Below are 25,319 nucleotides of genomic sequence, written 5' to 3' on the forward strand. Positions count from 1 at the left end.
ACGCGGAATACGGCGACAGAGGAGAGACCGTTGATTAGGTAGTTCCGGGGCAGATCGAATCAAACGTTTGAATTGAAGAGTGTGGCGCGAATTGGAAAAAAGAAGCAGAATTGAAGATAATCCGGTTGATATAGATTACAGAGGGAAGCTTCGGAAAGAGCGAAATTAGGCGTATGATACGCGAAACAGACGGTTAGCTATGTCCGGTGAAATTCTGTTTGTCTGAACTTTGTTCGTTGGATCAACTTTTTCCTCTACTTAGATCATTCCATTGATATCTTACTATGGAAGTTTTACAAATTACTAGTACTTGTTTAATATCTACTGCAATATCTAGCGAAATTGATTGCTCTTTAATTAATTTTTTGTCCTCGTGATTAGCCTCCCCTGTGCTCAAGTATATGTATAGTACGTATATTTGTATGTAGGGATTTTCGAGAAAAATTGATAATGAATTTTATTATAGAAATATGGTTTTAATTTAACAGTAAATAATAAATAAAGATAATAAAGGAAATATATTATTGCAGAATTATGGTAATTTTTTACCGGTATATACAGATACAATTCTTAGTATTAATTTATCAGACGAGTAATCTAGCAAGTAACGATAAACTTTCTAATCTGCCATTTCGACAAAAGATGATTATAAAAGTCAACATTGCAACAAATGGGTAATATAATTCTACCCCGGTTATTCGATTAAATTTTTATTCGGATGAATTTTTAACGCGAATGATTACTTGCTCGAATAAATACTTGCTCGACCGAATATTTATATTTGTTCATCGGTGGTGTATAAAATTTCATTCTCTATCCTTATTCGTTATCCGAATAAAATTCTGCCCAACGCTGTTTCAGAATACTCGTTCGTGTAACTGAATACACGGCCGAGCGTAGTTCGAATAATTCGATCATTTACGAGTTCGTATATCAACCGACGGTAAACAAAAACTGGTTTGTAGAAATGAAGTTCTGCCGTATATTCTACTGCCATATTATAGTTCTCTCTATATGGAGCAACTTCTGTTAATAAAGTTTCTTTATATCTTCAAAAATAACGGAGATAGCGAAGCGTTAATTCTTATTGAACCACCCTGTATACATGGTGTCCACGCTATCGCCAGCTAACGTTCTTCTTGCAAACGATAAATACGAGGGAAAAATGAAAAAGGAACGAAATGAATGGTTCAAAGCGAACTGCATGCTCGCTCTCGTCATTCTACGAAAAAATGGATTGGGGTAACGTGGTCGAAAATCGATTATTCGAAATGTACTTCAACTTCAATTTTAAAAAATTTGTCAGACAAGATCGATAAGACAAAGAAGACATAGATACAAACGATATCTACAAAATTAAGGTTGCGATATCTTTTCAATTGATCCAAATTGTTAAGGTTAAATTACATTTTCGACAATGTTATCCGAGTACCTTTTCTCGTAGTAGAACGACGACAGGGTTCGATGATACGCAAGAAGAACAAGAAGATCAGCATCTAAAAAGTACGTTCGTTTTTGCGTTTGTGAAAAAGATATTATCGTTATTCGTCGAATTTCCTCTTTCGTTTTTTCCTCGTACTTATCGTTAGCGAAAAAACGCTAACTACTAATAACGTGAACACTCTGTACACGAAAGTGAAATTCTATCCATTGGATCGAAGAAGTCACGAAACAGAGGTGGAAGAAGCGAAGAATTTGTTCAATTAGCGCGTAACTTACGATAGCTTCGGGATCCAGAAAAAGAGAATATAAACAAACGACAGAGACACGTGACAGCGTAACGCGATTTTGCGATAATTGGCGAGGTACATAAATTACAGTGATTAAGTAAGTACCACGTCTTTCTCATAGCCAGTCGATGTTTCGTGTCGATAAGAAAAGAAAGCAAAGGAATAAGTATACGATAGAGAGATCTGGCGATGCGCTGCTGCCGTGCGCTATTGTTTATTGTCCACGCTGGAAAGATAGCCGAAAGAAGAGTCGTGTTCCCTTTCACTTGCACTCGCGTCATGGATAAAGAAACACCAATCGTGACTAGCGAATACGATAGACTCTGCATTGACCGTGTGTCGCGGAAACGGGATAAAAACCTGCTTATTCAAATAAGGTCTGAATGGATGACGTCGATCTTCGTGCGAAATAAAACGCGAATACAGTGTGTCTCGGTAATCTTAGCGATGCTACGTGTGAAAATAAATCGAAGACAGATAGAATAGAATTCTCTTCTCACGCGGCGCTTGCTTTTCGATAAAATCGAATTTGAAACTTTGGCATTCATTTATCGTTAAACATTTGGAAATTTCGTTAGCACTGTTACAACGAGACAGCGTCATGATTTCGTATATTGGTCAAATTTGAGAACAATCGGAAAATATATATAGAAATTGCGAGATATTTTTATTGCAAACGTGTATTTGATAAAAAATTAGCGTACAGCGTGAATAGCAATGTTAAGCGTACAATGAGCGTTAAGTTAGGTTAGGTTAAATGTAATCCCACTGAATATCGAAGCTTATTATTCTTCTTCCTGTAACCGTGATTTGTTTACCGGACAAAATGCGTGGCAAAATTTCTTTTACGATATTCCTAATGATTACAAACTTAAATGGATATCGATATTCTTAAAGTTGATGACTCTCGCAAAAAAGACTATTTTAATTATTCTTAAGTTAATCGAACCTTACCTGCTAATGTCCGTAGGTGTCAACAATGGTTGATAAAGTTTACTGATGCGATAGATAACTGTCTCCTTTAAACGCTTTTGCGATCTCCGTGAAATATTATATACTTTCACTAAATCAAAATTCACTAAACGAGTCTCGTTAATTTCTACATAGATTTCCAGATCTGTTCGAAACTCTACCAACAAGATCATGATAGCGACGCCGACAGCGCTAATAGAAATTTCCAAATGTTTCGTACAGCACGCACAATACGATCAAGATAGAAGATATCTACGACCGTATATACTAATACCGTCGCAAGCATGTCCAAATATCGAACAAAGAACCAAACGATTGACAAACTTACAGAAACTCATAGAGGGCGTTGTTCTCTGATCCAGGCGAACTTTCCTCTTCTGATCTAACAGGTTATGAAAACGAAATCTTAAGAAGATAACTGTGCCTCTGTAATATGTATACACAAGTGTCGAATTACCGCGAGCGGCTAAGAAAAGTGAACGTCAGAGGAAACGAACGTGCACACTAGCTGTGGAGAGGGAGAGACTAGAATGAGAAAAATAGAAAAAGGGAGAGAGGGAGAGAAGAATCGCGATTCGTTCCACTAGTTTGCACCGCGACGAGCAACAGAGCCAGAGAGAGAATAGGGGAACATCCTGTCATGGAAATTCACGTCTCCGGACGGAAGTTTGAGGGAGACCACGAACGAGATACGTCGTCGAACCGACAGTTGCACGGATCGTTCGCGCGACGCGTACGCGATAATTCGAACTGGCAGGCACAGAACCAGATCTGCGCAATTTGTTGGACGTGGCGCGCCTCACAACCATCATCCATAGAGTATATAACCGATAAGCAAAAGACAATTAGTCGGATCGAATACACGTTCGTCAATGCGTAATGGCGCGTAACCAACGTACGGGGAACCAGGAAATTATTCGAACTGATTCCAAGCATACGGGAACAGTATTCCTTAACTAGATTTTTATGCGTTTGTAGAAGATCTGAAGATACAAGGGGTGTACAGAATAATATGCACATAAGATGCAGAAATATATGAAATATGCAAAGTATGGTACAGTTTATCAGTGGCGGACTTAATCCTTCGGGGGCCTGAAACTAATTGATTATTTTTTACGCATTTTCCACGCATTCTAAAAAACGAAAAAATTTTCCAGAATGTTTCGTAATGAGCCTATCGAGTGTTCGATGGGCGTCCCGAATATTCGTACGACGTACTGTTTCAACAAATATTTTCCGTATTTAATTTAAATTAATTTTGCGTTAAAAAGAAGTTCCGACAAGTACGTTTGGACCCCCATAACCTTCCGGCGTTTATCGCTTATATAGCGTCATTAACGTCAAGATAAATCCACTTCTGTACTTTATAATATTTAATGAATGACAATTGTTGGTTTTAGATTTTATTTTGGGCGATGTGCAGCATTTTCCGCGGGAACGAAATTGGTTTTAACCAATCATACTGATGAACACCTAGCCGACAAAGGTCTTAACTTTAGAAATCGGCGCAAGATTGTGATCATACAGAGCGGTGAGCGGTAAGCGGTGAAACAAGCGATGGCACACGGCCATTGCTAGCGCTTCAAATATCAATTTTGCCGTTTACCGCTTACCGCTCTTCGTATAATCACCGTCTTACCGGCCGCAAAATAAAAAATAACTCAAATCTAATCAAATACTCGCGATTTAAAGCCATACAGAACAAACCATACAATAGGTTGAGTAGCAAATTTTAAAAATGGTATCGTCACAATCCACGTGGACGTCACACATCAACAGGTTGACCGAAATTTATTATACAGCTTATTTGCGTGACAAACGACCCGAAATTTTTACAAAATCTCATTCTAGTCGAATATTTTGCAATTCAGATACTATACTAGAGCAGAATTTTTCATCCAAATTACAGTTTTTTTAATTATGTATATTGGTGAAAATACAAGTTTGCGTAAATATCCGCGGTCTAGTTATATCATAAAATAAAAGGCTTATTTGATTATAGCCAGAAAATCAAATCCACCGTAAATGGTGAAAATTTCGTTGGTTACCGTTAACCATCATTGATGGACCGAAATTGATTTTGGTCACGAATTACGAATAATGGTAATTATTGGTATATACATTACGAGTAATGCAAATATTTTTCGACTACTGTATGATAACTGTAATAACCAATATTGGTGATTAACCATTTATCGGCGATGGAATTGTTTTTGGTTTCTAATATTATTATCGTATTATCGATGATGAAAATACGTATCAATCAACAGTAACCGTTATTCATAACAGGAAATATTTCTCATTATTTAGGAATGGCTGTTGGTAACCGAATAATTGTTCTCTTCGGCGATAATTATTCGGAAAAAATTATTCGCAAAGGAAAGCAATTTGACTGCAATTTGAATACAATCAACGTATGATAGAAATGAAGAAGCGGAGAGAATGTGCAATTACCTTTAGTATGATTTTCTAGTTTTCTAGAAGCTACTCGAATTTGGATGGCGAGCGAAGATTTACGTTTAGTTTACGTAGATTCATTAGCTTATTATTATTAGACGAATTGTAAAAAGAAAAGAGAGAGAAAGTTTGCCAGATCGTGGTTTTTTTCAATTAAATATTTTCAATTTTCTCCATTTGAATTGGCGTGTTTCAATTTCAAACTTGGAACGTAGGTTGAGTAGTCGATTAAGAGTAGATTTCTAGAAACTCGATGCTCTGTGTTTATCTTCCGGGTGAACTTTCGAGGCAAAGAATGCAAAGGGAGGAATAAAGTGCACCAGCATCGTTCTGGCCTGTTTGGAATGCGTACTATTCCTGGAGATTCTTGAGCAACTCGTTGTACTAACTCGTTGACCAAAGAAAAATCCCCTTGCACTGTATCTTAATGTGCATTTCGATATATCCAATAGTAGTTCTCGTATAAGAAATCCTATAGCCCTTTAACTGTTTAATACTAAACCATAAAGAGGCAGTGTTCAATTTTTTTTTCTCAATTAATTTAGAATAAAGAAATTGAAGTATTTGTAACATTATGGAAACTATATATATATAGTACTAGGTCCTTAATGAGTTAAAATACTTTTTTTTACAAAAATAAACTTATCATATCTTTCCCGTTTAGTCTTCATATGGCAAATGCTTTATAACACGAAATAGCCATAAAAAATCCTTAAATATTTATATACTTTATGTGAAGGCTAAAAATGAAAAATACATATAAAGTGGTAAAAAGTAGAAAAAAAAATGACCTCCGATCCTGCCAGGATTCGAACCTGGAATCTTCTGATCCGTAGTCAGACGCGTTATCCGTTGCGCCACAGGACCAACTCTTTACCTTACCTTTAAATTTGATATAAGAAGTACACATATAAATCTTATATCGAAGAAACTGCGAATATAAAACTTAAATACTAACAGACATCTTCAAATTTTACATGATTTACTTAAAGTATAGTAAAAACGGACAAAAGAAGAGAAGGAAAAAGAAAAGAAAGAGGATAGTTATACCCGTTATGCTATAAAACAGTTTTGCTCGTCTAATTGCCAGTTTACGATGTTTTAAAAGAGAGCAAAACAGATTGTAGAAAAGAGCATATATTTATAAAATCTCATAAAATGTCAGTCAACCCCTGACATTTAACGTGAACTAACGTTTAGACAATGTACGTAAACACCGGGAGAAATTGTTAACGAGTCAACGAGCCAGATATCGGAATCGCGTTGTATTATTATATGACATTAAATGTCATCGTGATGGAATATCGACTCACCGTGGCCAAACGGAACAGAGCGTTAGAATGAAAAAATAAGGCACGCACAACGAGATTGGGAACGCGGGCGATACACGTTCGAACGTGCACGGCACACAACTTCGACTTTCGAAACAATACACACCTCGTGACACTTCCGCGAAACAATAATAATCAACACTATCAAACGATCTTTCTAACGTTGGTTCATTTTTTAAACGACCGACGATACACACCCAATAAAAAGATTTTCCATAATTATTCGTGTTCGACACGAATATTAAATTGTTCGTTGGTTAAAAAAGAAAAAAAAAATTCTGACGTACGAGTTACTGAAAAAGCACGTAATTCACGAGTAACGTCAATGTCACCCCGCCACTGTCCATGGAATAACAGGAGGGTGTCGATCCAGTCGAAGAAATTGGGAAAAATCGCGTTTCGATGTTTGCCACGAATAATTGATCATTCTTCACTCACCCTTCAGAGTTAGATCAGTCACGTGAACAACATAACTACGCGCGTCCCGTTCAAATACTCGAAAACACGAGCGAAACAGGCCGAGAGCTGTCACAAACCGTCGTTACACTCGCCATTTTGATTTACACTGACACTCAGAAACGACCAGCGAGGTGTTTTACCGCCTAGTACGCATGCGCGCGACAGGTGGCTGCCCGGGAGTTGAACAGTGTCTGTATACAACGCGTCGTTGATATTCTAACCGAAAATTTCTAATAACTTGTTTAACTTGTTTAATGCAACATTAGAATATTTTAGAATCGTAAAATTATATAAGAATAATAAATTGTTGTGCGTATGTGTGTGTATATAGGAATTATCGAAATGTAGGGTGTTCTACCACCAATGTATTTTCATATTGAAGTTCCTACCTCTTGCGAGGAACTACAGCTGCTTTACCGGTTTAGTGTTATTCCATGTGTTATCGACTCAGCATAGAATACTACTGCAACGCCAATAGTAGATGGAATACTTAAAACTACTTGCATATGGTATACAATGTTCTAATGTCGATCAAGTCGCATACTTTCTGTTCATTTCATTCCCAATTTTTGATTAATAAGTTATCCTCTGTTTCCAACACTCCAAACATTGATTAATCAAATATGTATATATATGTATATGATATGTATACGTAACTGATGTCTTGATGCCAAAGTAAAAACTACGTAGTAAATGTAAGAAAATTTAAATGTTCGATATGTATCGATGAATATTAAATTGATAAATTAGAAATTTACAAATATTTTTAGATAACATCGATTATTGTTCTAATAATATTAGGAATCATACGAAGTGTTATGCTTTCTTTATCATATATTGCAATTCAAATTACACATATTTACAAATTTGGTCGTAATATATTTACAATAATACTTTAACTAAGAACGGTTTGAAAACCGGATAAATTTTCTATATATTTTGTGAACATTGACATTTACATAGATTTTAAAAATTGACAGAAATTGATCAACAAGAATAGACGAATTTTATTAATGGACAAAAATGTGCTTATTCTATATCTATACGGTACATACACCAAACGGTAGGATTATGTCTTAAATTAATCTCAAAGTTAACAGGTTATTCCTATGTACAGAATATTTTCATACAAAGTACAATATCATTGACTATTTCCTCCGACACCATGAAAAATAAGTTCAAAATTATTTTGTTCGTATATTAATGTACATACATATGTACATAATCGATAATACATGTTTTTTATTATTTTTCATACTATTGCTGTAAATACTAGAAAATATCATTTCTTCAACGTTTTTTAAAATATCGATAGAAAACCGTTTACTGTCGCAGTTATCAAGAATGCAATGAACTAACTTTGCATATTACAGTCTTACCACATTTCAAAACCGCGAGAACTCTATTCCATTGAACATATATCAATACGTGTATCAATACATGTATAGTACAAATACAAATTATAAGACATTTATGTTAATGGAAGTTCGTGCTATTTATTCACGCGGAAGCACAGTGCTCTCTTTATCACTAATCTTTTTAAAAAAATATAGCTATTTTCGCTTTATACTCAGTTCAAACAATGTCTATATCATCTTACATTATAACATTTCACAATCCTAATTTCTTTACAACAGAATCTTTCCCCTAACCTCAATTACCGGAAATAAAATATATCTATAAAATATATATAAACTTGTTTAAACAAAATGTTCGTTCATCTAAAAGCTTTATAAAAATCTGTAACTGCAAATTCATATAATAACAATCCTAGTTTTATAGTGATACTATATATCTTACAACAGCACGAATTATTATGCAAACGGTATGAAAAAGATATCGCATTGGCTGGGGTTATTTCATACTTGTTTCATATTTTCTGCATCTTAATTGCAAACATAGATTAAATATATTTTCTACCCCTAATATAGCCATGAAGTTCTTAAATACTCTTTCTACCATCATAATCCTTTTCTATAATTATGATAATATTCACTATTAAAAATAGACTTACAAATAACAAGATTCATAAAAAAAATAAATTTATCTTTAATATATATATATGTATATATATATAGATAAAGAGATGTGATGTTTTTTCGAAAATGTCACGAACTTCCAGAATCTAGTAGAATTACTTGGAATTATTTTACAAGTGCAAAATTACTATTCGACGGTAGTAACAAAATATACAACAAAAATGTATAATCTATTTCGTTTCAATGTTTCTTAGTTGGTAACTATTATAAAATAATTAATAGAAACGCAGTCTTTTACAAAATGGTACTGAAACATTGGAATTACACGATTCGTCAATATTCTTATCTCGTTATTCATTTTTGTTTAAGGCTTAACACATTCGCTGCTACAAAAATATAGTTTCTCTACCTCTGAAATTACACAGTTGTCGTCAGAAATGTCTTTATTTCAGGTGATATCTGTTAACACACTGTTCATTATTGTTTTTGTCTTTCTAAGTCTTTCGTTAAAGCTCATAAAAACAAAAACGCAACAGTTAAATGAACAGCGTTATTTAAATATGTAGTTAAAGCGACGATAATGTTGCATCAGTAGCAGCAAAAATTGTTAACGTTGGATTAATGCATATTAAATGCCGTTTTATACAATAAAGCTTTAATTGTACGTAGTTTCTTCATATGTATCGTATTTGACCATAGTAATTTGAATATAGTTCGATATGTTTTTTGAAAACTAATTATCTTTTCTAATTACTTCTGATTCATAACAATTTTGGAATTAGTCAATTATAGAATTCAAAGAGTCTACAAATAGAGCTGATATAATTTCTTCGTTTATAAATTCCTTTGAAATAATTTACACATTAAAAAATTGATAGATTTAGAAAAATTAGATTTCCAGAAATCTTTATGCTTCCAACACTACTACTTTTTCCAAATTTAAATTTCGCAAGAAAATCTTTACATCGAATACACGTGACTTATATAATAAATTCCTTCTTTAACGAGGTTGATAATTAATAATGGGACAGAATTGAATGCGTGTTGTATTAGCGCGCGAAATTCAAACTTGAAAAAAACGACATTCATACGCTTCAATCTAATACATATGTATGTGTATATATATGTAACAAAATCTTTAATCTTAACTATCTATTTTTATAAAATAATATATCATTGTTATCACTCTTCTCATAACAATAAAATAAATTCATTTACTTGAGCATTTTTTAAGCTTCCATCATTCTATTTTTTCTTGATTTATAATCCATTCAGAACCAAACAATGAGCTAACGTGTAAAAGTTGAGTAAACGCAACATTATTATAAAAAAAAAAGGTACGCCAAACAAGTTATATAATGTTCAAAAGTTCAACTTTTTTAAAATAGGCAATATCATAATATTTAGGTGAAAGAAGAAATGCTAAAGATAAGAACATTCAATAAATTTTTAGAATTTCATAATCACAATGTAAATTCGATAAGATTGGATAATGTAAATTAACAAAAGCATGATAAGATTATAAATGAAATGTTACGTTAACGCAACGTTGGTTCTTAAATAGGTTACTCACTCGACACGTCACTCTCCGATTGATTACTCTCTCTTTCCCTTCTTGTGCTATACTCAACGAAACAGAAAGTAGTAGTACCAATAACGATCGTTATCGTTAAGATTAGGAGCTGTATATGGAGATAAACGACATTACTGTAAGCGAAACTTACCGCAGCCGCGACCGATTGACAAAATTTAAACAGTGCGAAAGCTGGTGCACTTCGTTGTGGAAATAATATGCCTAATAACGAATAGACCTGGGTATTGAAACAAGCATCTCCAAAACCCAGAGCGAGACTTCCAGCCATTGCCAAAACTGGCGAGGGAGTGATATATCCTATGCCGTCGGTATCTGCGAATGGCGAGTCGTTCGGTAGATTCAAGAAAATGGAAACGAAAGCGAATAAATGTGCGCAGAATCCGGTAAGCACCACCGACCACACGCCACAGACACGAGATACTTTCGAGCCAAAGATGCCAAAGAGAGCTCCGCCAACCACTTCTCCGATTCCAATGAAAATTCCAGAAAGACCAATCAGACTCTTACGCGAATCACCCATTGCTTTGGTGAATCCGATACTGGACGAGTAGACTCCCGAATAAAACGTCAACACCAGTCCAGTATACACAAACATGGAAGATAGCAAAAGTATCTTTTTCGTAATAAAAAGATCGATCGCATCGGTTAAAGCATGCCAGGCAGCTAACAACGGTTTCTTCCTTGCGGGTTCTGGTATGCGAAGTTCTTTGTCAGCGCTCGAGACACCTTCCGCTTCGCCTAAAACTAGGCTATTCGATATCCTTCTCAAGGTAGCCAGTAAACATGTGCCGAGAATCGCTAATCCGGTGAGCACACCGAAAACGAGTCTCCTGGTCGTCGCATTAATCTTTGAATCGGTAAACATGAAGTAGACGAAAAGGTTGCCAACAAACATGGAGCACTGAAAAATCGCCCAAAATATACCAGCGTTTCTGGACATCGTGTCCGAGTCGCTATTCTCCGTTAGGTATTGTCCGTGTCCAGTCCATATCAAAGCAGCTCCCAGACCTAGGATACAGGAAGCAGCATAAAGCAGAACGTTTTGAGGCCAGAGGAAAGATCCTATGAAAAGGACGTAGCAACAAGCGCCGGTCAATATAGCGATCCTCGGCCCTGTCATCGAAATGTACGACGGCGCTAACCAATTGCACGTGGCAAACACGGCATAGATTATCGCTAAGCTAGTGTAGGCCTCGCCAGTGAAATTCGGATCATCCTCGTTAATACTTTGCAGCACTGTTTTCTGCAAAGAAAATAAGCCTAATATAATAGAATATAACGTGTTTATGTTTTTAGGAAGTTGGATTTTCGTTATCTTTGTCATTTTTCAAATACTTCGACATATTTAGTTACAATATGGTCGATAGGTTATCTTGAGTAGAACTATAAGGACCGTGATTGTTAGAATCCGATTTTAAAAAATTGTGGAATAAGAATATATATTAGCTTAAATGATTTTTATTACGAATGGCTATTATTAATGATTAATATTTCTTTTTTATTCTAACGTGAAAGAAGTAATTGGCCATTTGCATGGATCGCATTAATATTTGAAAGTTTTTGCATTTCAGCAACGATGAACAAAGTATATATAGATATACCGATGCCCATGATCAGAATCTAACATCTAATTCTAGACCGAAACGTTTTAATCTTGTTCTTTCAATAAAAGTGAAAGGTTTCTTTTTATGCAGTATAAAATATAGCTTAGAAAGAGATAAACCTTATTGCGTTGAAAATTAATTTAGCGCGTCACGTAATACCAGAAACTATGGAATAACTAACAAAGTAGAGTGTTAAGTCAAATAATCAATGTTTACTTAATTTTAACCAATCACCGATATCCTTTCATTGCTTACTACTTAGGTCTTTAGTTCACTGTTTATAAAACAGGTCAACATGATTTCGTAAGTTAATAAATGTCATCTTTAGAATAAATTATATGATGACGATCAAATGATTTTAAAAAATATAAAATGCACTAATAATTTGTTAATAGTACATTTTTAATATTAATCTCAAAATAGGCAATAAGTTATAATAAAAAAATATTGCAAGAATGTATTCTAAAAACAAATTAATTTCAATTATCGTAAATTGTTGCAATCTGTTGTTATACTAACAAATTTGATTACAGATGCCAATATCATCATTGATATTTTTATACATAAATGTAGAAAACAACATACAGAACTTCACAATGATCCCAATTTAAAAATATTATTTTTATGAGATAGATATTACACACCGACCTTATTTCAATAAATATTTTTATTTATACAGTCATTATCTGTTTGATTTTATACTTATTGCAAACTAGATCACGGCTTTTTTGCTTTCATCTTCATTGCGGGATAAAATTGATAGGAGTTATCAGGGCTTGACAATTAAATGATATCTCTTTCTTGCTGTGCATTGAATCATTCATTAAACACGTTCTATACGATATGTACATATCGATGTGCCATATTCAATGTAATATGTATTTGTATTCTGTATTTATAACATTATATGTACGTCTTTATAAAGATGAAAGAAATAATATTATCTTATCGACATATATGTCATATTGTGGCTTTTAGTTTGTACTTTAATACAGAATGGAATAACATTTTTATTATATCGTTACAACAATTGCAATGACGACCATTAAAGTTATAAAATTATATGTTATTGTTAAAAGAAAATAATACTTTAATCTACAATTTTTACGCATTATACATACTTATAGAAAATAATAATAATAACAAAAATTCCTACTTTTATCTTAGATCTGATAAATGGCTGATAGTGATATTATCGGCTTAAATTTCAGCTAAGAGTAATGTTATGCTTATCGCATATTAAGAATGTAACAAAGAATAATAATTTTACATTTGGATTCAAACCAGATTGACGCGGTTCGACTTAACTGTTTCTCTTCTCGTAGCTCATTTGTTTTATGTAATAGATGCTAACGGAATGTGACATTTGTCACTAATTTTTTATAACGACACTCGAGAAATTATCATTTAAATATACTTGTTATAAACATCCTTAAATGATAAAAATATGTGTATAATTCCATTTAAAGAAATTACATTGATATTGAAATCTTTGTAGATAAAGATTAAAAAGAAAAAATGAATCTGGATATTCTGTTAAGTTTCTCCTATACAAACAACTGACTCTTTCATGACAATATTTTTTTTAACATTGTATGTATAAAATTTCAAAGTCACATGTTTATATTTGTTTAAATGAATGCTATGATATTAATGATACATGCTTTTATTCTAATGAAACATATTCTAATGCTCATATTCCAATGAATCACTTTAATGAATTACTCTATTGTGAAAAACATTTTACATATTCTTACGTAAAAAGTACTGCGCATATAAAAATGACAAGAAATGCTATCTGTTAATCATATAACAACAATATATATATATAATAATATTATTATTATAGTTAATCTATATTAGATTACATTATAATTAATATTATTATATTTATCACTAATTTATGTTTTCAAATTATTAGGTGTATTGTTAAATATGTTAATATAATAATCATGTGATTTTAAAACTTCAACAAAGAATCATTATAGGTATGGAATACATAAAAAACATTCTATATTTCTTAACATAATAGTATATAAGTAAAGATAGTTAAAGAAATACTAATGGTCAATTTAATTATTGATTTTTAATGATTCCAAAATTATTACATTTGCAGTACTTAATACTAAATAACTTTTACTTAAAATAATGGCTCCATAACTTAAACCATGCGCAATAATGAACACAATATGTTTTGGGCATACAATAAAAAATACGTAAATAAAGTGTTTAAGGTAATTTCAATTGATTATGATAAATATTGCAACTAAATGTTCAACTTACAATATTATTTATTACTATAACATATAACAAAGCTATAAGAATAATGAAAGTTTCTTTTAAATTTGACATATGCTAACCTTACGTAGTTAAAAAAAAACAGTTTCATACATTGTCCATTTAAATGGTTCCATCAAACCTTATCTTAACATTAATTTATGTTCAGCTACATATTGACAATATTTCCGCAAAATATTACAAATTTTATTCATTTTCAGTTTACTCACTAATTACATTTTAAATTTTTCATATAACAAATGGATAATTATGAAACCAGAGGGAGAAGTATTTCCTCTGTGATAAAACTAAATATTACTCATGCATATACAAAACCTATTCAATTTATGTATATGTTGTATCAAATGTTATCCATATAAACCACATTGAATAGTGATTTATATAAAATAAAATGTATATGTATATTTTGTACAAAAATGCCAAATATATGTAATAAAGAAAGATAAAAAAATTCAGATCAACGTTAAAATATTGCGATGATCTTATTTTCAAACTTACCTCGATATTTCCCATTGTCTGAAACGCGGTAAATACCAGCATAAATCCCCAACTTAGTATCAACACATTTAAAAAGCCTCTATCTATTGTCATGATGATCACTTTGAATAAAATTTACCAAAAATAGAGGAAAAGACTGAGAAAAGGTCGAGACAAATCTTCCGCGCGAACACTTCAAGTGTCGTTAACCGATATTGTGTATTAAGAGTCAACAGATGGTCACGATTAGTTGAGAAATAAAGGCCAACGTGTGACAACTAACAATACATAATTCCCTTCTTCCCTTTCTCAATTGACATGATTTGAAGTCGTCGTCAAAATATGGTTGAATAGTTATCGATTATATGATACGTTACAACGAATATCGATATATCGATACCTTACACATTACGAATAGGTTATGATTGCTATACTTATTTAACGCTTGTATTGTATAATAACGTTTTTTCGGAAAACATTTCGTAATACGAAAAATATATCAAACTTATATACAATTTTGCTAATATTTATTTTATTTCAATATCATTGATTCAAACATCTATAAAAACTTTTTATGAAAAAGGTTTTGTATTAAAATGTAATTTATACAAACAAGTTTGAAAATATACATATATATTTATTTCTTATATTTTGCAGAGATCGCAAAAGTATTCATCGATAAATCTTGATACTCAGTGGAATCATATTTAATATTTATTCTATGGTTAAGATAATTAGTATGCAGTTATTCATGCTGTATACTAAATTTTTACTAATTATATGTTTGCAATATCTTGTAACTAAATAAGTTATAAATTTAAGCAATATTTTATTTTATTTTCTCCATCTACATATTATGGTTTTTGGATAGAATCATTGCTTGTTTTACATCTTAAGCTTACAAATAAATCTTCAATTTAAAACTTAAGACATATATTCTTAAAACCTAGCTAGCTAATCTATGGTAAGAGAATCTTTGATAAATTTGAACAATATAATTATGATAATTGTATCTCATTACAGCGCTAATAAAATTTCAAATTGTTTTATATAAAATCCACAGAATGCATACAATATACAATAACGTAATAAAATAATATCGTTATAATCTTTAATAGGTAGAACGAAATTCTACTGTAGTTTTATTGCTTTGTTGTATCCATAAAAATATAAATTTGCATAAAAATCCACAATTTATATATAATAGACACAATAAATACATAAAGTTATTTTATAATAAATGTTGAAATATTTTCGTGAGTTACTGTAGGTCACATCGTTACGATTACGCGTTTCGCGAATTTTATATTTCAAATTTCGCGCGGTTGAAACGATTTCTCGTTCTAAACGAAATGTGAATCACAGTGAGAAACAAGAATGGCCGACCGAGAACTGTAAAAACTTGTTGGTTGTCCCGTTATCGAATCTTTTGATAGAAATTTAATGCCTGTTTAAAAAGGAAAGCAAAATTGACACGTGATCCAAGTTTTGTCAAATAATGAACAACGTGAAAATCTTTGCTCGGTTTCGCGGTTGCATTAAACAACCAATGGTGAACAAGGAAATAAAATGCCGCGATTAAAATTTCTATGATTTTGACACGTTTACAAAATTTAAGATCCAAGAAGTGAATCTTGAAACTTTTTTGAGAGTGGAAACTCATCGATATTGTGTAAGGATATATCGATCGGGACATTCTATTTGTTCATAGAGGGTGTGGGATCATTATACAAACATTATGACGAATTGCTGCCTTTCGAGTGATACGAAGGATTCTCTCTATTTTTTTTATCGTCTGCATTTCTTCAATGTCTTCTAATTATACTAAACATGTGTGCTCGTGAACATCGTTACAGTTAACAAGTGATAAGTGATCATAATTTGGTAGATTATCGTGTAATTTTATTTATATAATAAGCGTTAGGTGTTTATCAATCATGAAGAAACAATTCTTCAGAGTTAAACAGCTTGCTGATCAAACATTTTCTAGGTAATTGTGATTTAATTTCATTTAAAAGTCTACGAAAATTATGCATTTTCTAAATGTTACGATGGGTAGATAAAATATTAAACATTTTTAAATAAAGCATATAATAATATAATATTTTGATATATCTATCATAACAAAGGATAAGAATCTGTTTTTCTGTATAATCTTTAAACGATATAATTTTGAGCAATGTCAAAACACCATAAGATTCAATAGAAGCAGACATGATATACCAAAATAGCTTATGAATCAGACTGTCTCAAAATGGATTGGCTTTAAAGACCGTTATGTTAATTTGAATTTGTCAATATTCGAAACTCAACTAACCAAATATTTGTTTTTATAGAGCTGGCAAAACAGAAGTGCTTACAGATGATTTACAAGCTGCAGATAAACATGTAGATCAAATCAGAATGGCTCTCATTGGATTAAACAAAAGACTTGGTAATCCACCAAATCAGGCTATGACACAAGATATTGCACTGAAGGAAAAGCGTTTGGTAATACATAATGATAAAATTTATGTTTAAATTTTGATGATAGCTTCTTTTTACCTTTTTAAAATGTATATCCTTTCAGAAAAAATGTCCAGAATATATATTAGGTCAAACAATGTTGGAAAATGCTCCTGAAGATGGTCTCATGGGTTTTACTTTGTCAGAGTGTGGACGTGCACAGGTGTATTTAGCAAATGAGGCAATTGAACATGAAGCAAAAGTTGAACAATATGTTGCAGTGCCTCTTCAACATATTTTAGATACGGATGTACCAAACATAATAAAACATAAAAGAAATTTAGCCCGATTAACTTTAGATATGGATAGTGTGAGGACAAGATATCAACAAGCCAGTAAACATAGTGCTAGTAAGAAGAAATTTTAATCTGATTTTTAAATTGTATTATAAAAATTATGTTTATGTTTTGAAATTAATATTGTGTAATAGGTGCAGGTGCAACAAAGGTAGATAATTTAAGAGAAGAATTGGAAGAAGCAGAAACTAAAGTTGAGCAATGTAGGGATCAACTAGCTGCAGAAATGTTTCAACTTATGTCACGAGAAACTGAATTAGCACATACTATTATACAATACGTAAAACTTCAAAGAGCTTATCATGAAAGTGCGCTACATTGCCTTGAAGACCTTATTCCTGGATTAGAAAGCTATATTAGTACGTATTTAATCGTATTTATGAACCAAAAACATTTGGCGTGTTTGACGAATTTTATCATGTAATACTTCCAAGACTTACCAAAAAATTTCATTTAATATGTGACCCTGTTTCATAATTGTAGATGATAATGAAATGAAACCAGTTTATGGTTATCCTTTGGAAGAACATCTCAGAGTAACTAACAGAAAAATTGCATTACCCGTTCAATTGTGTGTATCTGCGTTGCTAAGATTAGGTATGGAAGAAGAGGGCCTTTTTAGAATAGCTGGCGCTGCGTCAAAATCACGGCGAATTAAATTGAGTTTAGATGCATGCTGCCTTACATTACCAACTGCTCTTGAGTATAAAGATCCACATGTCATTGCTGGCGCATTAAAATCTTATCTTCGAGAACTACCTGAACCTCTCCTAACTTACAAGTAAATATAAAAATAATATTTACTATCCATAATGATGACAAAGAAAATGATAACATTATATTCGTTATTTTTACCTTATTTCAAAGGTTGTATCCTGAATGGATGGCGGCTGCAAAAATAACTCAGAATGAAACAAGATTGAGGGCTCTATGGGAGGTGTTACATAAGTTACCAGCTGTAAATTTAGAAAATCTGCGGTTCCTAATCAAATTTCTAGCTGTTCTCACTAAAAACCAAGATGTGAATAAAATGTCGCCACAAAATATTGCGATTGTAATCGCGCCCAATTTAATATGGAGTCCACAAGAGGATGCAAATACAATGGTGTAAGAATATTATTCATTTACATAATTGTTATCATTGATCATCATAGAAAAAGTTATATGATAATCTCTATTAATGTAATATTTATTATTTCAGAATGAACATGAGTACAGCTAATAACTCTAGTCTTATAGTTGATCAGTTGATCACGTATGCAGATTGGTTTTTTCCTGGTGAAATAGATTTTGATCGCGATTTAGAAGTTGGTATTATAAATGGTTCGGAAAATCAAACTACGAGTATGCGTCGTTGCATTTCTAACAGTAGTCTTAGTGATCATGGAGAAAGTCCTCCACAAGGCAGTCCTAAACCAGCAGCTCGTAGGAAAAACAAACCAGCTCCAACACCACCAAGTAGCACCACTCCGGATAAACATGATAAGAAACCTGATGATAAACCACCACCCACACCTGATAAACCACCTAGACCTTTAACATCAGGGACTCTTAATCGCATAAAAAAACATGAAACAACAAATACGGAATCAATTACAAAACATGACACTAGTATAGATAAGCAGGATGGAAGCACAGAAACAGAAATTAAACAACACAATACTGAAGCAAATGCACTTATTGATTCCTCGTTAGTTAATTGTTCAGAACGCGTTGACGAGGTACAGGAAGATTTACATAATGCAAACACAGAAACTGAAAAGATTAATCAAGAAACTCAAAAGGCTGAAAAGAAATTAAATGCTCCTATTGCTCTTGAAAGGAACACTATGGAGAATATATCGTGCAATAAGTCCCTTGTGGAACTTGAAAATTCAGAAAATTCTACACAAAAATTAAAGATAATACCAACCGAAAGACCGCCTCCCACTACATTAGAAAGACGTAGACCAGTAGCTGCTCCAAGAAGTATAACCAACATAGTACATAATGCAGGTAAATGTTTTTATAATTTTTTTATCAAGAAGAATAATACGAAATGTTTAATATATGTCTTAATCTTAAAGAAGAAACGGTTGAATTACGTAAGAAGGCGGACAATAATCCAGTATGTACAAGCACACTTGATAGAAGTAGTAAACCGGCGATTCCAGAACGACCAGCAGGATTAATACGACCTTCGAGCCTTATTAAACAACAACCACGGCACAGTAACGAAAACTTAGACAGCGAAGCAGGAGTGAGTATTAAGAGTTTCTAAACGTCACGTTTAGTTCCAGTATATGTAAGATAATTCTTTAAAATAAATGTAGTTACTGCCAATGGACTCGACAAATATCACTACCTGGATATTGCAATTTTGAAATACAATAACGTAAGCTATAAATAAAGATGAAGAATAAACGTGTTAAAAGCTATTTTCATGAAAAAAAATGTCGAATCGCATAATAATTTTTCAGAGCTATTAATATCTTTTTCCTTTTTAATAACCTATAGCCTTTAACTTTGGAAAGAGCTCATGTATATTCAGTGGACAAACAACAGGTCAGTATAATACAAGTGCGTGGCAATGGCAATGCGTTCTGCACCTCGGGCAACAACAATGGCAACGCGGCTTCGAACTTACAGAGAAGCCCCAGTGTAGGTAGTCGACCTTCGTCTATGTCCTTGTACGGCGAACGACAGGAAAAGCCAGCCAAACTGAACGCTCCGGAACAAACGAAAGCTCACGTGCGAACCAGATCAGAAGGGAATATTATCGATGTGCAAACTCAGACTGAGACGGTGGTAGTTGTTAAATCACCGCAACAACCTGTTCCGGCTTCTCCAAGATTTCATCAAAGACCTCCGCGACCACAACCGCCACCACCACCTCCACCCACCGCGCGTGTTAAATCGGAACACGAAAGTACTAATCTCTAGAATCAACTGTATAAAAAGTGATTATTACATTTATAAGAGAACTTTATAGAAATTAATATTTTTAAAAAAATGAAGGCTATATTTCTTATAAAATAGTATGGAACTGTAGAAAACTCTTAACAAAATAATGTAAATTTTCCTATTTTTGATGTTAAATAATGAACGTTCCAATTTCGATAATTACATTGAAATTGATAGCACAGTTATATGAAATTTCATTTTAACTTTTTGAAATTATGCAGAAGGCGAAAAAATATGTTTTCTTCTGTATTTTTAAAATGATAATAAACAGCAGAAAACGAAAACTAAATTTACAATTGTAAGATTAAACATTTTTAAGTTTTTATAGTTATATATTAAAGATAATTAAAAAAAGTTATACATCTTATTTTCATATTTAACTCTAATATTTTTGCAACTTATCGATTTTTATACTTGTTATCAGAATAATGAGAACATAAATGTATAAAAAGACGTGGCATTTAATGTCTCTAGATTGACATACCTTTTAAGCACACAACTTTCAGTATGGTTATTATGTAATACAAAATGGTATATATTTGGCATTAACTATAACACATTTGTATGTTATTTATTTATACTTGCAGAGTATATGCTAGATTGTAATGCATTTAATAAGGTGATTACTTATAAAAGAAAACAGAAAAGGGATGAATTTTTCGAATTAGCTTTAAGTTGTTGCAAAGAATTTTGGATGAACTAATATCAATTGACTTTAATGTAAATAAATAGGCATCCTTTGCGTGTATTTGTTTTACAAAATAACAATACTGTGATAATATAGAGTTTATAATATTGCCAAAAATTCTAAAATTTTCAGTTATTTAGCTCAAATAAAAAAGTGTTTAATAACATTATCCAATTATTCAAAACTTATTTTATTGTATTACAAAATTGTTTTATTTTTGTTTAATAATGCAATACTTATTTTATGATTTACAAAAATGTTACAATATATTAACAAATTGTACCTTCTGAAAATGGAGTATTTTTTAAATGTAAAGGAAAATGTATGTATTGATAAATATATTGTATATAACACGTAACAATTTCATATATAAAAAATTCTTTTTTGTTTTTACAAGTATGCAATAATAAAAAACAAATCTAATTTTATATTTGTTTTTTTATATGAAATCACCTGCATGTTGAAAATACGATTTAGCGAACTCTCTTTAAACAAGATTATTAAGGAAAATGTTATAAATTTGTTTAATTATTTCTCATTTCAATAATTCACATTTGTAACTGATTGTTTGATGATATAGATATAAAATTTCGATATATTTTATTAAAAAACTACTTGATAAAATTTTTAGTTGCTGAAAGCAATATTTAAATACATCATAAACATACTTTTATCCATTTCATCAAATAATCAGGATTTATATTAGATGAAATTTACAAAAAATGGCAAATATTTTATAAATCTTTTTAGTGTAGTATAGTTCATCTAAACTTCTTGGTTACTATATTCTTTTTTTGTAGTAATATGTATACTTGACTGATATATTAATTATAATAAGGATACGACTAATGCAACAACATTTACATCTCATTTGAAATAATGATTTTAAGTACGTAATTTCTCGAATATCTTTTATTGTTATAAGTTATACATTTTTTCCTCATTAACTAATTTAAAAATATTTGTAAATTGAGTATATTAGTCTCTGTGTACTCGATTAATGTTAAAATACTATTTATATTTTGTGCCTAAAAATGTATTACTATGTAAAAACGTTTTAACATTGTCTCTGATAAATTATACATTTACCTAAGAAATGCTTAGGCTGTGAATATAGTTAAAAAAGCTAGTGGAAGATTTATTTGTATATAAATAAAGAGTTTCTAAAAACAATTAAACTATAATATAAAATACTATGAGAAAATCATTAATTCGATTTATTAACATTCACCATTAAATTTAGTTATTACATGATGATTACATATATTAATATTTAATCACAATATATGTTTTAAATGTTCATCGGCAATGTCTTTGGGTGTCATACCATTATTATCTTTTATGGATTCAGCTCCGATAGACAGTAAATATGTTACAACATCAAGATGCCCACATGAAGCTGCATAATGCAATGGTGTTTGCCCATCTTCATCTTGTGAATTTACACTTGCTCCTTTTTTAATTAATTGTTCTATAATTGTCAAATGACCTCGATCTGCAGCCCAGTGTATAGGTAACAGACCTTCTGAATCTGTTAAATTTGCATGTTTTGGTTCTTTGTTTAGTAGTTCTTGTACTTTTTCATCATGTCCTTCTTTCACCCAATCCAAAAAAGTTTTGTCCGTATCACTTATTTCATCTTCCATATTTATTAATCGACTAATAGCAACCCAGTTATTAGATTCAGATTGCGCATCTTGTTCCCAGTTTGGATTAAATTTAGATAGCTCAAGTACATAATTATTCATAGCATCATCACAACTCATATCATTAAGACTTTTCCATGCTTCCCATTTCTGTCTTGCTTGCATTTGATACCAATTGGGTTTTGAAATATTACATGGTCCAATTGTAGCCTGCTTATATAAAGCATAGAATTTTAAGAGTTCTGTGGAATTTAATTCCGATGCCAGTGACTGTAAATAGACTGTTGCTTTATTGAATGTCTTTTCAAGACTCATTTTGATGTTGTTTATATTATTTACTTTAATCAACTATGATCAAAGGGTTGATTAATAATAGGATTTATATTACTTGTGATCCACAATGTTTGTGTCTGTATCAGCATCTAATATGTGTTGCTCTACAAACTGTTTAACATTGTCTTCATGCAAATATTTAAGACCTTCAGTAATAGATAATTTTCCATCATCCAAAACATGATCTGTATTAAGTACAAAGGTTACTACTGCTTTATCATAAAATTCTACAAATCCATGACCTGTGCTTAAACCATATTTGTCAAATATAATTTTTGCAATTTTCACATTACCAAATGTTAAGAAGTATTTTTCAAGCTGGGAGTGAGAAACAGTCCATGGAATATTACGTATAGAAATTAAATATCTTGGAATCATGGCAAAAGACACTTAGGCTGCACGCTGTATACTTAATAAGTGAATTGTATGATCTTGCATTAATTCATGTATGTTTATATCAGAATCTGTTCCAAGTCCAGCCAATGATATATGAGTGCAGGTAAGATTCCATTTATTTAATAGATGTTCTATAGACCAATCTGCACTTCTTTCATGATAGGTACACAAGAATTTTGCATTTGGATTTCTTTCTAATAAAAATGCTACTGTAACAACTATATCTTCGAATAAGGCTGGTTCATAAAAACAATCAGAACCAAGAATTAAATCTAATGGCCCAATTGAAAATAAACTAGACAAAAATAGACCCCATGTAATGCCAACAATTTGAACTTGAGATAAAATACCATTTAATTCGCAACTTCTTCTTATATGCTGTAGACTTCTAGGAAAACTAGCAGAATCACTTAAAGTTACAATAGCACCACATTTACTAGCTAAAATTCCAGGAAGAGCTGTACCTGAACCAAGTTCTAAAACTCTCTTCCCAATAAGTTCTTCTTTATGTTCCCAAAGAAACCAAGCTAATACAGGTGCAGAAGGCCATGTATAAAAACTATAATTAGCTTGAAGTAACTGTAACAAAAAATAAGTTGACAATAATACATGAGGCAAAAAATACTTAAATAAGATCATAAATTTTAACCTACTCACAATATACTTTAAAGATTCAAATTATCTTTTAAAGCCTATTAATATTTAATTTTGTATGATTAATTAAAATATGAATTATAATATGAAATATTAAACGCTTTATCTACGTTACTCCATTTAAAAAACATGAATTACTAACACAATTATTTTACAAATAATAATATTGGGTTGGCAACTAAGTCATTGCGGATTTTGTCATTAGGTGGTATTGACAAAATCCGCAATCACTTAGTTGCCAACCCAATATACAAAAAAATACATAACCAAAAAGAGTACATGTGATATACATACAATAAAAAAATGAGTCAATAATGTATCAGTTACTGAAAAATTGTAGTACCTCGAGGATATAAATCTCTAAACTCTCGTTGCACTGTATGTTGTCCTGAGTCTTACGAGAAGTAAACAAAAATTTTTTCACTTGCTCAGAGACGATTCCATCGGACATTAGGCTGTGCGTAGGTGGACTGGTATCGCGTGAAATACTTTCTTCTAAACCTGGCATGACTAATTATCAAACCGTTTCCACTAGTACCTATTCATTCTGACTGTAATTATTTAGTTGCAAATAGAAATCATGAACTTCGAATTTTCTTTGTCAACAAATAAAATCAAAGTCGAAAATATAATCGCTATTTTGTCCAGAGTTGTCGATTCGCACCATAATAGAAAATACAAACGTGTAGATAATATTTAAATTTTCAAATGGCGGGAACAAGTTTCGAAAGAATTTCAATTGTATATTTAATAACCTTCTTCTTATCACTAATACAAATTATTTTTACTACTGCCACACTTTACTCGTTTTTTCTTTGTATGAAACTTAAAAAAAAAATTTGGGTTTGTATAATGCTATAAATGTATATGAATAGTTTACATGGATAACATACATCTATATGTAATTCAAAAATCTAGAAAAAGTTAATATTCTTTAACGACATTATTAATTGTTTA

At 31.6% G+C, this 25,319-nt stretch overlaps 5 protein-coding genes and 1 non-coding gene across 15 annotated transcripts in view; 1 reads left to right on the forward strand and 5 right to left on the reverse strand.

The window, feature by feature from the left end:
* LOC126917548 (uncharacterized) overlaps positions 1–7,089 on the reverse strand; it is a 42,307-nt gene extending 35,218 nt beyond the window's left edge. Inside the window, exon 1 of one of the 4 annotated variants that reach the window (XM_050724501.1) lies at positions 6,929–7,089. The gene's annotated coding sequence lies outside the window, so the exon portion shown is untranslated. Of the gene's footprint in view, positions 1–2,684; positions 2,871–3,030; positions 3,468–6,472 lie in introns of those variants that run through there. The other 3 variants (XM_050724500.1, XM_050724502.1, XM_050724506.1) reach the window with 3 other exon arrangements.
* Trnar-acg (transfer RNA arginine (anticodon ACG)) lies at positions 5,954–6,026 on the reverse strand. The gene has a single exon. It is a non-coding gene; the product is annotated as a tRNA-Arg (tRNA).
* Positions 7,090–7,765: 676 nt separating the features above from the next.
* Positions 7,766–15,230, reverse strand: LOC126917546 (UNC93-like protein MFSD11). 2 transcript variants are annotated; one of them, XM_050724496.1, is made up of 3 exons: positions 14,923–15,230; positions 10,653–11,765; positions 7,766–10,548 (listed from the first exon to the last, which is right to left on the reverse strand). In XM_050724496.1, the coding sequence occupies exons 1-3, from the start codon at positions 15,013–15,015 to the stop codon at positions 10,525–10,527; spliced, it is 1,230 nt and encodes a 409-aa protein (XP_050580453.1). In that variant the 5' UTR covers positions 15,016–15,230; the 3' UTR covers positions 7,766–10,524. The 2 variants fall into 2 exon arrangements, with proteins under 2 accessions (XP_050580453.1, XP_050580452.1); XM_050724495.1 differs by having other exon boundaries at positions 7,766–11,765.
* A 1,031-nt stretch (positions 15,231–16,261) lies between these two features.
* LOC126917541 (rho GTPase-activating protein 44-like) lies at positions 16,262–21,761 on the forward strand. Of its 6 annotated transcripts, XR_007710983.1 has the most exons (11): positions 16,262–16,891; positions 17,238–17,391; positions 17,471–17,756; positions 17,837–18,061; positions 18,186–18,483; positions 18,570–18,809; positions 18,904–19,697; positions 19,769–19,941; positions 20,015–20,076; positions 20,199–20,246; positions 20,331–20,412. XR_007710983.1 is itself a non-coding variant. In XM_050724482.1 (10 exons), the coding sequence occupies exons 1-10, from the start codon at positions 16,839–16,841 to the stop codon at positions 20,622–20,624; spliced, it is 2,565 nt and encodes an 854-aa protein (XP_050580439.1). In that variant the 5' UTR covers positions 16,262–16,838; the 3' UTR covers positions 20,625–21,761. The 6 variants fall into 6 exon arrangements, 5 of the variants coding, with proteins under 5 accessions (XP_050580439.1, XP_050580440.1, XP_050580437.1 ...); XM_050724482.1 differs by lacking the exon at positions 20,015–20,076 and having other exon boundaries at positions 20,331–21,761; XM_050724483.1 differs by having other exon boundaries at positions 20,199–20,347.
* Positions 21,762–22,524: 763 nt separating this feature from the next.
* On the reverse strand, positions 22,525–23,445 carry LOC126917552 (acyl-CoA-binding domain-containing protein 6). Its single transcript, XM_050724511.1, has one exon. The coding sequence runs from the start codon at positions 23,292–23,294 to the stop codon at positions 22,611–22,613; it is 684 nt and encodes a 227-aa protein (XP_050580468.1). The 5' UTR covers positions 23,295–23,445; the 3' UTR covers positions 22,525–22,610.
* A 29-nt stretch (positions 23,446–23,474) lies between these two features.
* On the reverse strand, positions 23,475–25,023 carry LOC126917551 (histone-arginine methyltransferase METTL23). Its single transcript, XM_050724510.1, has 2 exons — positions 24,706–25,023; positions 23,475–24,287 (listed from the first exon to the last, which is right to left on the reverse strand). The coding sequence occupies exons 1-2, from the start codon at positions 24,868–24,870 to the stop codon at positions 23,703–23,705; spliced, it is 750 nt and encodes a 249-aa protein (XP_050580467.1). The 5' UTR covers positions 24,871–25,023; the 3' UTR covers positions 23,475–23,702.
* Between the last annotated feature and the right edge of the window lie 296 nt (positions 25,024–25,319).

Source organism: Bombus affinis, chromosome 6 (assembly GCF_024516045.1).
Source record: "Bombus affinis isolate iyBomAffi1 chromosome 6, iyBomAffi1.2, whole genome shotgun sequence".
NCBI lineage: Eukaryota > Metazoa > Arthropoda > Insecta > Hymenoptera > Apidae > Bombus > Bombus affinis.